At 41.6% G+C, this 18,975-nt stretch overlaps 1 protein-coding gene across 2 annotated transcripts in view; it reads right to left on the bottom strand.

The window, feature by feature from the left end:
- Positions 1-18,975, bottom strand: part of LOC114778931 (cadherin-12-like) — a 114,474-nt gene that overhangs the window by 53,083 nt on the left and 42,416 nt on the right. For both annotated transcript variants that reach the window (XM_028967181.1, XM_028967182.1), the window contains exon 2: positions 13,624-14,270. In XM_028967181.1, the coding sequence (XP_028823014.1) occupies positions 13,624-13,869 (246 nt within the window). In that variant the 5' untranslated portion in view covers positions 13,870-14,270. The remainder of the gene's footprint in view (positions 1-13,623; positions 14,271-18,975) is intronic.

Genomic DNA, 18,975 nt, shown 5'->3' with positions numbered 1-18,975 from the left:
AGAGGTACACCGCCACAATGCTTCGGTTCTTGCAGTCCCTATGAGTGGTTTCAGATCTTCAGCCGCCACATGCCGTGTTGGCACATGGACAAAGAGCAGTTGGCACTAAAAAAGGTTTTGTAGCCAGAATTAGTTAGCAAATTTGCTCACCTGCTCTGTTGGATAAACAATGGAAACTCTTGGCTTGTGTGCTGTCATTAAAAGGTTGTCTTATGCCCTCTGAGCAGATCAACATTTTTTTTTTTTGCATGTTGAAATCTGAATGTTTGGATCATTTTTATACTGGTCAACCAATGGGGGCAACATAATTCCCACCAGAACTGAGAAATTTCGTCATAGAAAAAAAAACTGATGACTCTACTGATCTGCTGTGACCTTCCATTTTGGAGGGGGGTCACCCTGGATGACCACCAAATTACCAAATGTGACGCCTCAGTCCAGCCAGAGACTCCCCAGAATCCCAATGAGGAGAGGTCGTTAAGCGCATTGCACACAGTGCCTGGACATTTATCAGAGTGGCAAATCATTTTATATCTGCACAATTAATGAGGGAAAAAAGCAAGATGTATTTAACAGCCAAAAGAATGGGGCAAATTCTCTCATTAACCAAGGCAGAAAAGTTGAGTGATACTAATTAAAATTTTCATTAGGTTAACAATAGTAATCAATTACATAAAAGGATTCATTAAGGGCAGAAGAACACAAGAGTGCACATTTTAATGCAGCAGCTAATCCTGCGGGCCTCACAGATGGAAAACAAAGCCTTATCCGTCTCTCCCCTGCTCTCCTCTCATATCTTTCTTTTTCTTTCTCTCTCAGGGAAAAATATTCCAAAGAAGAAAAAGAAAATCAGACTTTGCGGAAAGTGTATATCAAGACTGCAATCGGCGCTCTTCTACTGAGCTTTTATTTCTTCACTTTTGTATTCAAGTCATTTAGCATGGGCGGGCCATAAATCATGACTTAATGATGCACTTGAGCCCCTGCTAAGCATGACATATTGTCATTATAAAAGCTAGATGTAATAAGCACCTGTAGGTTTTAGACTGTTTGCTAACTAGCTTTGCCTTCAACCCACAAATTTGTTCTCATTGGATGCAGTCATTTTTTTTGGAATAGCTTGGTGCTCTTATATAATATGCATTTTATTATCATGAAGATGAGGTATAGATGATGTGCATAGGATTTGACTAGAACACTTGCATCAGCATCGACCACATAACTTTACTAAATTAATTTTGGACAAAGCTTGAATTTAAAGAAAAAACCCACTGTTATTTGTCTAGGTAATTTTAGGAGGCATTGCATCAATAACCAGAAGATTGAGAGAAACGAGGTTGGTTGCTTGCTAGAACTTTGTCCTCTAGTCCCGATTCAGTTATGTTTGGCTGCACTGATCCTGCTAAACGGTCATAACGTTAACTGTCACTTTAGAAATGGAGTATAGTTTCAGCAACTAAAGTGGACCAGAATTTCACAGCAAGAGGTACTGCTCAAGCTTTTTAATTTTAAATACTTCTTAATTTTTACAATCACTCAAATAATCTCATTTCTTTATGGTATGATACATTGTATATAAACTGAGACACAGTTTTTTTACTGCCTTATGCATACCTCAGAGTACCAATTTGGATACCAATTAGCTTTACCAATTATGGATTTTGACTGTCAACGTTTGACTGTAATGGGGTGCTAAATATTGTAATGCAGATTATCCAATGCAAATAAACAAAACAACACACAGCCTGAGAAAATGAAATGCATGACAATGAAAAAAAAGAAGACAAAAAAAAAAAAAAGGACAAGACAGACAGCAAAATAAAGGGAATTTTGGATGCCTAAGCGGCTTCTGTCTGGGTGCAGCTGAGCCAGGCTGTACATGAAAGTGCCGCTGCACTTTGGACTCCACAAGAGCAAACAAACTCAGAAGTGTGTGTGTGTGTGTATGAATATATATATATATTTATTTATTTTTTAAATATGCTGCTGAATGAGATCCGACATTCCCATCGGAGCGGCGCTGCTGGCTCCGTGCGGGGGACCGGGCAGGTGTTTGCCTGCACCCATTTAAATCCTTCCCCTCTCACAACCGAAGCAATTAGCAGCCTTCCCGGGCACCTGTGGATTCTGCGCGCTTGTAATAAGTGCAGAGAATGCAGCGGAGCCTCATTAACGGCCAGGCTGCTGCCCTGCAGGAATTTGTTTATTTGCTTGGATGAGGAAATATGAGTAAAGATTTTTTATTATTTCGGGAGGGAGGAGGCGGGAAAGCAGTGATTGGTCAGTATTGACCATACAGCTGAGATGATGATGATGATGATGATGATGATAATGATGATGATAATTGATCAAGTCCACTCAGGCACTTTGTTGAGATGCATGAAAGTCTTAGCATGCAAGGAGACATTCTCTGTCAGTGCTTATTCAGTTACCTGGAAACTGTTTCCACTAGAGCATGCAAGCTGATCCCGGAAGAACATAAATCCCCCATTGGCCTGCATGGAACTGCTGTGCATATCAGATACTTAGGGGGTTATTTCTTGGTTTCTTGAATTATTGCATTAAAAAATGACAGCATCTGCACGTTCGAACTGGTAGAGGATGTGGTCCCAAAGTGTCCGCAATTGAGACGGCATTTGTAATGCCTGCTGATAAGAGGACACCTTTATATTTAAAGATTTAACACAGTTACAGTTTTCCTCTTTCCAAAAAATTCTGCTTGTGTAACTTTCATTCTCATATATTTTTTGCGGTTGTAATAAGTGCGGAGAATGCAGTGGAGCCTCATTAATGCCCAGGCTCATATATATTTGCCTATTTTTTGCATTTCATAAATTCCGCCTAAACAAAAAAGTCTGGGAGAGCAGTTAGTTCCTATTCATAACTAGACTTTTCTTCTATGAATCTGAAGATTTTTGTTGACTCTGAAGACGTACTTTATTTTTGACATTAGTGATCATGCCTGAGCACTATGTTTAGTTGGGTGCTTTAAAAAAATTGACTCAATGTGCAAAGCCATGCACTTCTTTCAGTCAGTGCATCTGTCACTCTCACACTAAGAATATCTGAGAGGATTTGGAAATTACTGAAAAAAAAATATTCATAAGTTATTGGTATGAGCTACATTTTAACAGTGAGCTTAATGGATCAACTGTGAGGGACAGGGTGCAGGTGGTAAAAAGGTTTTCGACAAGCAGCAATTAAGTTAACTGATTAATTAAAACATGGAAAGGGACAGAGTTGGGCCAGTGGAAGCTGGACTAGGCCAGTGAGAATGCACAGTTTGATGGGAGTCACATTCCGTTGCGAAATCAAAGGAACCCACACGCATGCATGCATGCAATTCCAAACTTGAGCATTTTCTACACAGTCAGAAATGGATTTGTGACTGCTGTGCCCTACCTGTTGCACACCCACACACACACACACACACACACAACAAGGTAATAACTGAAGTTTGTACTCGAGAAAATAAACCCAAGCTTCAGACTCTTCTTGACAAATAGAAGTTGGCGTACATGGGCTGCTCAGATCTCTAAGCCCAAATGGGAGTGAGATAAAGTGCTGGAGAGAACTCTTCTGTAGTCGCCCCCCTTTTTTGAATTCATTGTATCGTACCTCCAAATGTCTTACTAGATTACCTTCCAGTGCGACACAAAAGCTTATCTGTGTTTCAGCGTAGCTCATGTCAGCTCAACTTGCACTCTTTAAAAATAACTTTCAACGAGCCAAGCAGCCAAAAAGAGGCAGGAAGTCCCAACTACAATTTATTTAGAGCATTATAGAAGTGGACGGATACTCCACAGCCTTAATACTGCCATAGATTGATCTATCAGAAAAAAAAAAAGATCTTTTGAATAATAGCTATCTGCTGATCAACTGCTGTATGACATTTACAAAATGCCCCTTTTATCTTTATATTTATCTGATTTCCACCATTCCACATGATTAATCATATGCATTTAAGAGAAAATAAAAGAGAAAGAGAATGAAAAAGGAAGAAAAAAACAGAAGAACCTTTGGCCCAGCGCAATCCATCTCTGCCCTCGTTCCGATACAATGTGCGGGAGAGACCAGTAAGTGATACTGATAGAGACATTACCATTTCTGAAACATGCCCCTTACAGCAACCCAAGCAGAAACCTCATTATTATATTGAATATGAAAAATATATGGACAATTTTATTATATTGGCAGAACAGATGAATGACATCATTATACCTCATTTGAGTTTTTCACCCCCTCTCTGCCATTCCCGTGGTGGGGGTCTACATTTTTCATCAGCTTGCATGATGGCCGAAAAAACACCTCCTACGCCTCAGCGCGATATAATGGAGGATCAGGATTAGAGGGAAAAACTGACAAGTAATTTGGATTCCTGTAATCCTTTGAAATTATTTTGCATCCTTAGGTTCTGAATTATTTTGGACTGACAGTTTGGTGCCAAATTTATGTTGCCAGTCATGATTTGCACACACACTTGTGCCTGAAAGTGCTTTGGGGTTTAGGGTTGTGGGGGTAGGATCAAATCAAATATTACATGTTTACTGTATGCTATCTCTAAATTCGGTAGTGAGTGAAACACTGTGTTCAAATGAAAATAAATGCACAGTTAGTTTGAGACAAAAGACGAAACCAAGACAACAATGGACATTTTGGGGCGTGCCACCTGGTCTCCATCTGTGCATGTGCCTGACACAAACAAGAAAGAGACCAGAAGAGTCCAGATAACGCCCTAAGGTGCATCACAAGTGAAATAAAAACATGCTAAATCTTGCCTTGATTCTCTTTCTGTGTAACAGGCTCTCCAGGTTTCTTAGTGTCAGGATTGACGGCAGCTGTGCTCAACACCGGTGGCCAATCCTGATGGCGCATAAATGCCGGATATTTCCGCCCCTTCCAGGTCTCCGGCATTTTCGTGGACTCTCTGCACGAACTTGACCTGTGTATGTTTCACGTGTATTTGGAGTTCTGGCAATCGCCACACGCCTGCGGGAAAGTTTACGTTCTTTATTGTAGTTATAATTGTTTTCGGCCACCACGCCGCTGTATTTGTGTTTATTGTTTGTGTAGTAATAAAAACCCCTTCCCAACATGTCAAACCTCTGCGATTCCTTCCACCGTAAGTCCGTAGTCGTGACACTTAGTTTTTGTCAGAAGTCAAATTAGCGCTTTTTTAATTTAAAAAAATGTCATACATTTATGCATTTCCGAGTCCTCTCATGATCACGCTTCTCATTATCCTCACCTGCCCCACTATCCCGTATTTGTTCCTTCTGTCTCTGTTTCGTGTCTGATATTACAGCATTCATGTATATGGCAGGCTCTATAGTCTCTGTATGAGCTACATACTATTGTTAATTGTGTGACTTCACACTTATCCAGCTTGTTCACACTGACATTTTGATGAAATCTGTGTTGAATTTCACACCACACGCTGATCAGGTTGATTGTGTGAATTGTTGCACCCATAATTGTGTATGTGTATCTCTGTGAGCGTTTTTGTCTGTGGTCGCTTGTGTAATTGTACTTCATCTGTGCTTTTGTATTTCTGTGAAGACAAAACTGCAGCATGTTTCATTGTATGTCCCCATCATTGAACAAGATTTCCCTAATTCTCTTTCTCGCTCTAATTCATAAGTAATTTACTCTGCCGAGTAAGTAGTAAATAACTTTTTTCAGTTTTTTTTTCCTTGGTTCCATTGGCCATTCCAGAATTTTTTGGTGTAAATGGTCCCGATTTCCTGATTGTCTGCACCTGACAAAGTCGACCTCGGTCTCGGTCATTCACTCGAGCGAATGTGTCCTTGTCCTGGAATCCAGGTCCTGACACTACCTTAGAGAGAAAAGTCTCAGCAAGTTAACAGTTCAGGCAGAGTCCCCGCTAGGCCACAATTGCCCCAAAGAATGAATGTGGAGCAGGTGAGACTCAAACAAGGGACGTGTGACATAACCGCTCGACTACGCAGTGTTGTTAAAAGGATCACAATAGCTACTAGAACAATAGATGAATTTAAATCAGCAAAGGCATTTTTTGCATGCTTCTTATGTACTTTCACAGCCTCTTCAAGCTGAAGTTCACGTAACAGAAGGTGAGACAACAGAGAGCAGGTTTGCTTCTGTTTACATCTTTCTGTTGCTCTGCTCTTCACTTTGTCCTCAGTTCAGTGAGCCCAACCTGGCGACAACAACAACCTGCTCAATGCATTGGATAGGATCCACAAGCACCTTAAATAGGGCTGAATCTCTGAATTTGCACAGTAAAAACGCCCATGTGCATTCACATATTCAAAAACATTATTTTTTTTACTAGCACTGATTCGGGACCTGAGTTTGGTATATGTTATAAATACAATGTTTTTCAAGGATTTGTACATTTAATTTTTACCAGTTGTACAAAAAATTTCACAGACTTAAACATGCAGAAATATATATTAATATTCAGTAGGTTTGGCACACCTTCTGTGTTTTCTTTATTTTCATGACCATTTACATTGGTAGATTCTCACTGAAGGCATCAAAACTATGAATGAACACATGTGAAGTTATGTACTTATGTCCGTCATTCCTTCGTTAAATTGCTTCAGACATCAGATGAGCAGTTTAGCATTGCGTCTCATACAGCGTAAAACTCTCTTAAACCATTGGCTCTGTTTAGTTCGGAAAACAGTGATCTATTTGCTCATAAGCCTTGTAGAAAAGATTTTATGAGCTCATGATAGCTTCTCTCGCTGAGATTAAACTGCAAACGGGGGGCGAGTCATAAATCTCGGGCAGACCCGTAAGAAGAGAAGGTGTATGACGATGTCATCAATAACAAGCGTATGTGCGCTCACCTGTCAAAGCAGTGGCAGCCGCGGTAAACAGGCGTCCGGGAAAGAGATGGTGCCCTTTACCACAAAAAGGAGTCTTATTGACTCATATTCAAATGAGTGACCTTTTCAGTATGAGCTATTTCTGCAGACAATGAGGAAAGGAGGGAAGATGTGTGTGTGTGTGTGTGTCGTTATTTGTGTGAGATTTTGGCAAAGAATAAGAGACATTTCATTATTGGCAGCACTGAAATCTGTCTTCTATAACACTTTCCCTCGCTCTCATAGACACACACACACAAATGTCCTCATGTGGACAATTTTAATAAATGTGTATTAAATGTATAACTGTGTAAATACTTCTATAAAACAATACAACATCAGCAAAAACATGGTTGAAAAAAAGTAAAAGTGAAGTGATTGTCATTGTGAAACACTGCAGCACAGCAAACAGTGCCACAACGAAATGTGTCCTCTGCTTTTAACCATCACCCTTGGTGAGCAGTGGGCAGCCATGACAGGCGCCCGGGGGGAAGTGTGTGGGGACGATGCCTTACTCAGTGGCACTTCTGAGGCACCTTGGCGGCTCGGGATTCGCACCGGCAACCTTCTGATTATGGGGCCCCTTACTTAACCGCTAGTTTACCAAATATTATATGGTGTCATACAATATTTATAGCACTATCATTTTAATATTATAAATTAATTGTGATATCTATGTAAACTGTAAGTTTTTCATACTGAGTGCCAGTAATAATTTGCTAAACATTTAAGAGAAATAACATCCATAATAACTCATTCAAGTCTAATTTATGTACTACTCTACGGTTACGAAATAAAGAGAAAAAGACCACCTATTGCTCCCTATTGTCCGTCCGCTGTTGCATCTGAATCCAGCTTTCCTGTGTTTGTGAGGGGTTACTACATCTGACGACGGAGACTGGAGTTCAGTGCATCATGTTCAACACAGGCTCTGTGTGCGAGCTAACATTCGTCAGATGAGCGTTTCTCTTTCCGCCGACCGTCGGCGGGTGTGCTGATCTGAGGCCGTCTCCAAATCTCGGGACTTTCGTGCGGCTCCCAACACTGAAACTCCACGTGGCGTTTCCAGTCACACATCGAGACTCACACACACACACACACACACACACACACACACACACACACAGAGCGCCAGGCCTTTGTTGAGCTGGGCTTCATGCAGGCCGAGGGGAACTTAAATCAGGGCTGTTCTCTCTGATACGGTGGATGTGATCCAGATCAAGGCCTGTGTGTGTGTGTGTGTGTGTGTGTGTGTGTGTGCGCGCTGAGAACACTGAAACTCCATTTCCTCCTTAAAGATGGGACAAACCTTACAGCGTATGACCTCATGCATAAACATGTAACCTTGAAGAAAACAGCCCTGGAGCACGGGATGACCAGTGATTGTGCTGTGTTGAGGGGTCATGTGCTTTGTGCGTTCTCCTTAAAAGAAGCCAGAAGGAAAAACAACAGTCGGTAAATTAATAAAACGCCCTGTGGTTTAATCTTAGCTGTAATTAAAAACCACTGTGCCGGGAGACGGCAGCTTGCTTTGCATTCAGCAGAAATACAGCAGCTTGGGGAATAAAAAGGAGAGGAAGTCCATTTTCTTTGTTTTTTTTTTCCTTTCACATTTTTTGCTGTCTACGTCCAATTCAAACTAATGCCATTGTTTGTGCTGGCAGTGCACACACCCCTTAAAAAGACAGTTTGTGTGATGGTGCTAATCAAATCTATTTTGTAATTACTGGAATTCATACGACATTATATCCAACATTACAACAATTCACCACATTGTCTGCAAAAATCTGCAAAATTGTCTACTAGTGAGCCGCAATAAAAATGTTAGCTGCTCCCACAAACATGGCAATGATGTTTGTCCATCTGCATTGTGAAATTTGATTTTGTGAATATACCATATACATGGTGTACGGCTATTAAGAGCCTTGGCTGAAAAGCATTGTAGCTCCTGGATAATGTTCTTTACATCTTTTATATTTTAATAGACAATTCCGGGAAAGAGATGGTGCCCTTTACCACAAATTACCATTCCAGATTGCCTTCCTCGCCATGTCCAGCCATCTTTCCAGATCGTCTTTCTTGCCATGTCAAATCAGCATGACAGGCTTATAATTTTAATAATTTTTTTGGAAGACTTATGCTAACACCTTCACATGCAAATACTCAGGAAGCCTTTTTTTCTTTTTTTTTAAGTCTAGAGTTTAAGCCTTTATGAAAATCACTGCTGAATGCAGGAAAATCAGAAGTGCTGCATTTAATTGTGCAGGAGCTACTTGGTTAGTTTATTGCCCTTCAGCGCAGCACTTTTTATTCCTCTGTAATAAATGCTAAATTGCTGATGTGCTGTAAAGTCCTCTCACAGGCATTGGGAAGGGAGGGTGTGGGGGAGGGTTGCCTCTCTTCTTCTGTTTGTACAAATGAAATCAGGGTTTATGTTTTCATCAATAGCTTTACTGCATTGTGAGCATAATTTTGCATGATGTCGATAAAAAAACAGAACATTATGTGACAAAAAAATTGAATTAGAAAGTTAGACACATAGGTTTTCGGACCAAACAGAACAAACACTCTCAAATAAAGCAAACTTGGCTGAGTATTGAGTGTTGCTGTGTACAATGTGTAAAGCATTAATACTGTATATAAAATTAGGAGTAAAAAGTGCCAATTTTATTACATTTGTATTTCATTTCCCAGCACTTTTTTTTCTGACAATATCTCTCCACCTGGGGCTTTATGCAAGATCTCACCTCGTGGGGTACAAATGATCTTGAAAACGGTAAGGAAACAGCCCAGAACTACACAGGGGGAACTGGTCAATGACCTGAAGGGAACTGGGACCTACAGTAACAAAAATTACTATTAGTAACACACTACATCATCATGGATTTAAATCCTACAGCGCTCAAAGGGTCCCCCTGCTTAAGACAGCCCATATCCAGGCCCAGATAAGGTTATCCAGAAACCATCTGGATGATCCAGAGGTGAATTGGGACAATCTCAGGGAAAATGTACCTATGATAAAAATTACAGACCTCTCTCATCGTTTTAAGTGGAACAACTTGCACAAAATATACCCTGAAGATGATTCTAAATTATCCCTGCCTTCTGTTCAGGTGTACCTATAAGAAATGATGCTGATATGAAGGCAAAGGGGAGTAAAACCTGACAATTTGTGTTTGTTAATAAATCCTTGTTTCCAGTATTTCCCGCCTCTGCGCTTACTTCCCTCATCAGCTCGCGGACGTAACACATGATATGATTTAAAATGTTCCTTTTGTTTGCACACTTTGCCAATTATTGTTTAGCTTAATATTTTCCACTGTTGTTTATATATGAAGTTTTGCTATGATTAAGACTAGATAATCTGCTGTCCAGATTAGCTGTCAGGCCCTTCTCTCTCTCTGTTAATTTGACTAATTTATGAATTGGATGTGGAACATGGTGACAGAAGCATGAAAGTACATGTTCTGTTTGTAAAGAACAGCAATTCCCATTTGTAAACAAAACAAATAATAAAAAAGAGCACAAAGAGTAGATAGCTTGTGAAGCTGGTGTCTGGTCCTGGGGCAGTTTTGTCCTTGACGAGCAGAGTATGGGACATCTCTTCATGTTTACCCCTCTCATACGGCAGAAAGCCTAGTGAGCATTTTCCCTTTTTTAATGTTTACTGTGTCACACAAATGTTGCTTGGCTTGCATCTGTTATGCCAAAAATAGGTGACTGGTGCTGTATTGTAGTGAGGGGGGAAAAATGACAGCAAAAGGCATAAATCTGCTCATTAGCATATCTCTCCCCTCGACTGTGACCGCAAACTGCAAGTAAAAGCCAGGCCTCCCCCTCGTCTCTCTCGCAGTCAGCATTTCAGCATTACATGTGAAGTGCAAAGCGAAAGCCCAAGGGAGTTCCGGCTCTCGGCGGCCCTTTTTAAAAACACGCCAGGCCCCTGCAGACCTGTCACTGACGTGGCTTACTGAACCCATTTAGCGAGCGGCTGAGGGTAAGCAAAACAAGCAAAAACAGAGCACGGCGTGCTGACTGCTCACTCACTTTCCACACGTGAGTGGTCCTATTCAGCTTCATGGATTCCAGAGCCCAACTTGAGACGTTGGACGTAAGAAAGAGATTCACCCAGGGTGGAAAGCCAGCCAACTACAAGGCACACACACACACACACACACACACACACCATTCACATCCACACTCACACCTACAGACTATTCAGAGTTCACTTAATTCACATAATGTACATGCTTTTGGGTGGCAGGAGGAAAACTTAGACACACACAATGGTCCAAAACTGGAATTCGAACCCAAAATCTTGGAGGTGTGAGTCCACGTTGTTAATCGCCAAGCCACCATAAGGTCCCTCCGGGCTGACTTGAGTACGGGTTTATTGCCCAAATACAGCCCTAAACACAGGGCTTCACCTGCTAGCGAGATCTGTACTCTCACCTGCTGCAGAGCTGTCTGTTTATCTGTCTCTCCTCCGTAATGACCGAATATGACAGACTGATGGAAGAGTGTCTGTGTCCTACAAGGGGAGGGACTGTGAAGCAACGAACCCCCAACTTTAAAAAAAAAAAATAAATCACCCATCTAGATAAGATCAGACAAGGCCCAACTTCCTTTTCCCCCCGTGTTGTTATTAGTAGAGACGCCCCATACTACCATAGAATCCCCTCTGGTTTATTTTCGTCGGCTAATGCATATTTCCTGTCTTATTCAGAGAACGTCTCTGCGATTCCATCTTCAAAAGCCTTTTTGTGCAGCGAACGATCAGTCAATTATCGCAGCACACCGGCACACCCAGGATTAGGTGACTGAAGCTGAGCGCCACCGTGGCCCGGGTGCCACCACGTCAAGGCTGATTGGTGTGTCTCGGGGCAGATAAGTCAGCATACCCGTTTATCCCAGCGTAAGCCCAAAAATCGACATTACAACTTCAACCTGCGAAACCTGCTTAGAGTTTTTCTTGCTAAAAATTTCTTAAGCTCACAGAAAATATGCTTAGTGAAGTTTTGAGGAGAAAAAAAAAATTCAGCACCACAGCAGAAACACGAGAATAGAAGGGTGACTCCTATATACATGCAAGGGGTGTGCAATTTATTTTTTATTGCGAGAGTTTAAACTTCTGTGTTGGTGAGTACAATTTTTCTTGCATAATTAACTGTGACAGTGAACTTCTGGCAAATTGCATTGTCAGTACATAGTCAGCAAAAAACATCAGAACTATTACACACCCCATAACTATCAGAACAACATAACATCACTTCCGAATTTAATACAATATCATACTCTTTGTTTTAAATAATGACAAACAAAACTGTGTATTTATCATACAATACTCAACAAAACCATGGGATGACAGAGGCAGACAGGAAGGATTGAGGTGTGGTATTATCATAGCATTGGTGGAGAAGTGACTCAGAAAATAAGAGCGGATGATGGAGTGTCACTGACATTCGTTAGCACCATCGCCGCTCCAGTCCCAATTCCGTGTGGTTATTTCTGGCCCATGGAAGCTGTGATGCTGGAATTTATTCCTGCAAGGACATATCGTTTCTAACCACAGACAGGCCCATGTCACCGCCTCACCAAAAGGAGGTGGGGGGGAGGGGGGGTGATGGCCAAGGTTTGGCACATCTCCAGAAAATCTATTGATTTTTAGTCCTCAGGCCCCTGGACTATTAATTCTGCAAAACACTCATAAAAAGTGACATTTCGCAGAGGTGGCATGTAGAGGACTGAAAACCGTCTGTGTTGGCAGCCAGAGGTGAATCACAGCATCCGGGGAGGAAAGGGATTTGGATTAAACTGATTAAAATATGAGGTCAAATATAATTTTTCCACATTTTCTCTCTGTATCATAGTTACAAGGTTCATACAACCTTTAAAAAGGTTTGGCTCATTTACGAAGTTTCTGGTTTTCCATTAGAAAAAAGGTTTGATACTTTTGCTCAGAAAATGAACGTTTCTAACTATGTCAATTAATTGTCAATTTTTAACCATGTAGTCAAACCCATATTTGCTCATGCACCAGATATTGAAGTAGTCTGAAGAAGGCCAGTGTGATTGCCTTCAGTGCAACTGTAATAAATAATCAATGGCCATGTAACAGTGAAAGACAGACTGATGAATTGTGAACACAACATTCCACCGGAACTCAAGACCCGTTGTTGGTCAGAATTGTCCTTTCTACATTTATGTAGAATTGGACATAATTAATTTTATTGGACATAATTGTTTTCTAAAATTAGGTCATTTGTAAATGGCAGTGTGAATCTCAGGATATCTTGTTTCTCTCTTTCTTTCTTCTTCAGTCTGTCTTCCTATAATTTCCCATTTGATTCCTCCCAAACCCCCTTGGCAGACCCTCCCAGCACAGCTGTGTTTGTCATCCTAACACGTTTATTCCCTTTTAGTTGTGTTTACTGAGATTCTGTCTCTCGGCCGCTGCCTACCTCGCTCATCTTTAGGCGCTGCCCTACACAGGCATGACAAGTAACTGCGTTACCAGAAGTTTCCAGACCGAGGACTCTTCGAAATTTTAGCAGCAAGGCACCTCGGCAAGGAAAAGGGAGCTCAAACTAATTGGTAGCTTTTCCTCCAACAGTGCATCAGTGGATGCAGGCTGTGGTGACATAGCATGTATGTAAAAAGGTTATGAACTCCTTTGGTCTTTTGGTGGGAAAACAGTTCAATCTTGGGTTTGCCACCCAAAATGGTAATCAGTTCACCGGGTTCAGCTGGTAACTGTCGAGCATCTTACCTTTCCCACGTACTGCGGCTCGGAGCCCATGTACTCTTCCAGAACGAAGAACTGGTTCCACACCCAGCCCCTCTTAACCCTCTGGAAGGTGTTCCCTCCATGCCGCCCAGGTGACGGTCCAACCAAGCTTCGGGGGTGGTCCTTGCCAAGCCTGCTTTGTGGCTGGGGGGGTGAGTGAATGGGTGAGGCCGAGCTCTGCTCAAAGTAAAACCAAAGGAACAGCAGAAAGCAGTTCCTTGTAAGCATTGGCGATCTGTGAAGTCGAAGTCTTTTAGGTTAAAGTGTTCAAAAGACATAAAAACCCAGGATTCCTCTGAAAAAAATTATCCGGCCAGGATAATAAAAGTGTTCATTCCTTATTATTCAATTGTGGCTGGGGGGGTGAGTGAATGGGTGAGGCTGAGCTCTGCTCAAAGTAAAACCAAAGGAACAGCAGAAAGCAGTTCCTTGTAAGCATTGGCGATCTATGAAGTCGAAGTCTTTTAGGTTAAAGTGTTCAAACGGCATAAAAACACGGGGTTCCTCTGAAAAAAATGATCCGGCCAGAATGTTGAGTGTTTCGTCCGGGTCCTGCAGGGGGTTTCGTAGGGTTGGACCCGGCAAAAGGGAAAAGGGTGGGGCAAATCACAGGCTCGATCCAATGGAACCTGCAGAATAGAAGAGAGAAAATCACATCAGACTTTTCTGTTATAGCATCTATTGAGAAAAGCAGAGTGAAGTTATGATGACTTTCAAAGCCACTATATTGCTTTTAAAATTCGCAACACAACTTTCTTGTAGGCTTGGGATTTGTGTCGTAACGGATTCAAGCTATGTGACCGGTTTGTACTACACTACGGGCACTATTTTCACTGCTTTGCTTGCTAAGCTTAGGGCGTGTTTGCTAGTTTAAGGTCGAAGACATCGAGGGCATCCTATTCACACATATAAATACTACAATATTTAATTAGGTTTTAATAAAGACTGTTTAAATTGGGATGAGTCTGATGATCGACAGCTCCAAAGGATGCTTCTTCCTCATTATGGAAGGCTGTCAATACATCACGTGTGCAAACATCATTAAAGATCATGTTCTGGATGACAGGAAGAATTAGACTCCAACAAACATCGGCTTGGCACTGATCGGCAATTTTGGACAAAAATCTGGCTGAATGTCATGCAGCCTAAAACAGATGCATGACTACAGCATGAGTCAAAATGCTGACTCACTGGTCGGTAACATTTTCTGTTGGCCGCAGTAAAACGTCCACTTATTCTCTTCAGCTGGAACACCATCGTTCTGTTCACATCAGCTGCATGATGCACAGTCACATTCATTATCATTCAATGTGATTTCATCAGCAAGGACTTCTTAAAGAATGAAATAAAACACATGTAAAAATATAAACCTACGACAGATGTCTGGCAAAGAAATATTTCTAACATCCAGCCGTTACAGTTCATCACGAGTTCTAGAAAACGGTCTTCAGATCAACTGTGTGCAAGGGATATTTATCTCCCACCGCATCTGCGAATGGCACAATGTGGACAGGTATTAAATCGGTGTGTGGGCACCGGCATCATTATGATCTTCTCCAGCCAAGTGCTGTCGTCATGGGAATCAGCACACTCCCCTTCCGTCAGCCCTGTAATTTACTGGCTATGCATCCCTCTCACCCACAATACGCTGCATCTGAGGACAGGGAACAGTCACGGGTGGATTTGTGGTTAATTGCCAGCCACTGATAGTGCAAGCTATCCCATTTAAAAGGGTGAGACCCGGAAGTTCAACCAGGCTCAAGCCCCACTTACTACCCACTTGTGTCCCTGTAACCACTGATTGTAAGTAACTTTGGATAAGGGCCTCTGCTTAATGCCTAGTATGCTAAATATAACCTGAAATTGTTTCTATATGTGTGGAAGTGTGATTAAAAATGATTATTTATGGCACTTGCAAACAGATTGAAAACGGCCAAAAAATCTTTACATGCCTATGTACACTGTACTATTGTATACTTATTTGTATACTCACTGGTGGTGCATTAAATTTCTGAAATTCATTAATTGTCTTCTTGAAATAGTTAACAAATCAAATGTTAATGTCCTTTTCCATGTGCATTATGCACATGGAAGAAGATCTCCTCCTCCTCTGCTCAGCACTGGCATACCCTGGTATGTCATATGGTGCTGGTGAACATGAACATTCTATATTGGTGCCAGATTTACATTTACAGATTGTAAGTATGTGATGTATGAAGAGCTCTATCAGACTGCCTACTTGATGCAACTTAAAATTGTTAATGCCTAGGGAGAAGGTGCTGAAGTGATGCAGACAGTGAAATATGATACATTATCTTTCTCCCTATTTCTTTTTGATACCACACTTTCTTTCTCTCTTTTTCTGCATGTGTGTTTTTTTTTTTCCTAGAGGAAGGCTCCTCTAGGATTTCAAATATGCAGCTCTTATCTGTCTGCTGAGGGCTCAAATTCATCGTTCTGTGAAAGTGTTCTTTTCCTCTCCAATGGCCATACCGCTGCAGGACCAAAGGAAGAAATGGAGGCACGTGCAGGAGCTGCATGAACACCCTGGTGCCAGCGGAGACTTGCTGTGACCTTTCAACCCTCAGCACAAACTGCCCTGCCATTCATGGAGTTGATAAAGGAAAAAAAAGTCCAGTCTGTAGAGAACACAGCTGCTCTGAGCATCTAACCATGACCAAAAACACCTGAGAGTTACATCATCTGTTTCCTGAGTTTCACAAATGTAAGATAAACTTCTATTGAAGGGTTATGCTGGTAAGCAGAGATAATGGGTTAATCAGCAAGGCGTCTAAACTCAGACCTGGAAATCTCAGAAAGGGCCTGAGGGATAGAGACCTTCTTGCTTCACTTAAACTATGACCTAAAATAAAATTCAATCAGCCTTTTTAACCAACAACCCATAGCAAAGGCCTCAGGGATCCTCAAGGTACCAAGAGGATCTGATACTACTGTACTGCCTGTGGAATCAGATGTGGACCGTGGTGGCTTTATAAATCATACAAAAGCATCAAATACCACATTTTACAATGCACAGATGTCATGATTCTGAAAGGAATACAGCTCTATGTTAATTATAAATCTCATACTCATATATTTTATTATTGCAGTATGATAGACTCGTTTATTCTCCATTTGTGTGCTTTCAGGATTTTCACAAAACGTTTTTTGACATAGTCACAAGTTCTCCTGTTCTATTTGAAAGCAATGATGTTCAAGTTAATAACATTTTTTTTAACCATTTGCTATTACCAAACCAAAATGCAACAGATTAAAAGAGACTACACTTAACAAGCATATTTTTTTCACATTCTTTTCCATTTTCTTTCATTTCATGGCCAAAATCGAATGTTGATATGTTGTTTTATTTGCAAGATTACAGTAAGCAGGCAATACCAATAACATCTCATTTGCAACGCGGCATGCAAACCTAATTTATTTGACAGTAAACATTATCATAATGATTCTCACTTGTAATATAACCCCAGCTTTCATCTTGGACTCTAAATGACGATGGAAATGGGCATTATATGAACGGCAATAACGACATAAACGCTTAAGTGTTTTATTGTCTCTTTATTGTTCTGAGCCAAGAAATATGTAATGTTCTTCATGCCATGCAGCCTCAGCCTTCATTGTGTTTGAAACATGAGAGATCTCTGGTTCAACCTCCCTGAGTCAGTGCCCTTATCAGGTGGACTGCACCAGTCACTGCCCACTGTGACACTCTGGTACCTTTACCGTGCAGTCGACAGACGACTGCCAACAGGCTGCGTGCGGTGAGGTCTCCTGGCAGCAGCAGAGATGTTGGCCGACTTTCCGACTCCTCCTGGGTCTATAGATCCACTCTAGCTTTTATAAACACAATGGCAAAGCTAAATCGGAGCGGCAGAAAAGGAGGTCTAAGGGCAAGACGGTCCCTCCAAGGCACGCTCTACAAAAAGATCCTGTGTGGAACGGGCGGACAGAGGTGTTGGAGCAAAATGGCAGATTTTATCAAGCACCACCCGACAAAGCGTCACCTGAGATGAACAGCGTTCCTCGTGTTCACTTGACAACGCACTGTAGACGGATGCTTGGATGAAGCCTTAGTAACAGAGAAGATTTTTCTCTTTGCGTCTGAATAAAGATAATAGCATTTATTTAGCGGGCGCAGGGTGGAATTGCAGTATATTTTGTGTGTTATTATGCAGCTGTTGACACATTTATTGTGCAATCTTCATCCCAAGGGTGCCGTGCCTCTCTTGGAGCAATAACAGGCAGGCATCTGCCAGAATATTTATTCCAGAAACAACTGCATGATTGAATCACTTAACGGGAGTAATATTGCACCGATCAGCAATAACAGTATGTCTCACATTTCCCTGCCACCAAACATTCAGATTTTAGCTATAATATTGCATATTGTTTCAATAAACAAAGAAAGATTTATCGCCTTCTTATCAGCGCTCACGCTGCTCACTTCATTGTCATTATTGGTTTTGTTTTTTCATATTGGTTTACATGCTTATACATAAATTCCTTCATGCATTTGGCAGTTCTTATTCAGGTAAAGAATAAAAGGGAAGCCAAATGGCAATGGTGTCTTCAAAGCCCTTTTTAAAAGATTTGAATGTCAATGAATGGCCGACTGGTAGAAACTATGTTTTAAATCTTCACACCAGATTCACCAGAATTCAATAAAAAACGAGAGGAAGGAATGGCCTTGTGGTATGGTGAATGGTCTCCAGGCGGTCCGGGACCACCTCCCTGTGTGCGGCAGGTTGTAAGCAGCGGAGTGCTAAAGATCATGCCCACAGGTGCGACCAGACGGAGGGTCCAGGACTGACGGCATGTCACAAGGCGTCAGCGGTGCCGCCAGCCTGTCCCGGTCCTCCTGGAGGAGAGAGGACCCCCAGCGACAGCAGAGCCAAAGACCTGTGGTTGCTGCTGATACATGATTCAAATGGATCCTGCGTCATCCTGCTAATACTGTTTAATTATGTCATACTTGTGCAATGCCATATTTTCCTGACGTAGCACAACCTGGAATGGTTCTACTCAAGAACTGGCAGAAAGAAACATGTTCCTTTGTTCACAAAAAAGGTCTATCTGTCACATGTCTGTGACAAAAAATCTCATCTGGTTGTGACCCATCAATGTTTTGCTCTTGCTCTCATTGATTTGGGCTTTTCTACTTTGATTTTATTCATATCTACCCTTTTCAGTGTATAGAGATCCCTCTTGTGCAAAAAGTGGTCAATACTGAGCCTTTTCGCGTCAACAGAACCCAAGTGCTTCAGGCATGGATGAGTTTTTGGGCTAATTAGGACGCTCTGATTGATCCAGTTAAGC

This window comes from Denticeps clupeoides, chromosome 2 (genome assembly GCF_900700375.1).
Source record: "Denticeps clupeoides chromosome 2, fDenClu1.1, whole genome shotgun sequence".
NCBI lineage: Eukaryota > Metazoa > Chordata > Actinopteri > Clupeiformes > Denticipitidae > Denticeps > Denticeps clupeoides.
The sequence above is the reverse complement of the archived record's forward strand: the minus strand, read 5'-3'. Positions and strand labels throughout refer to the sequence as shown.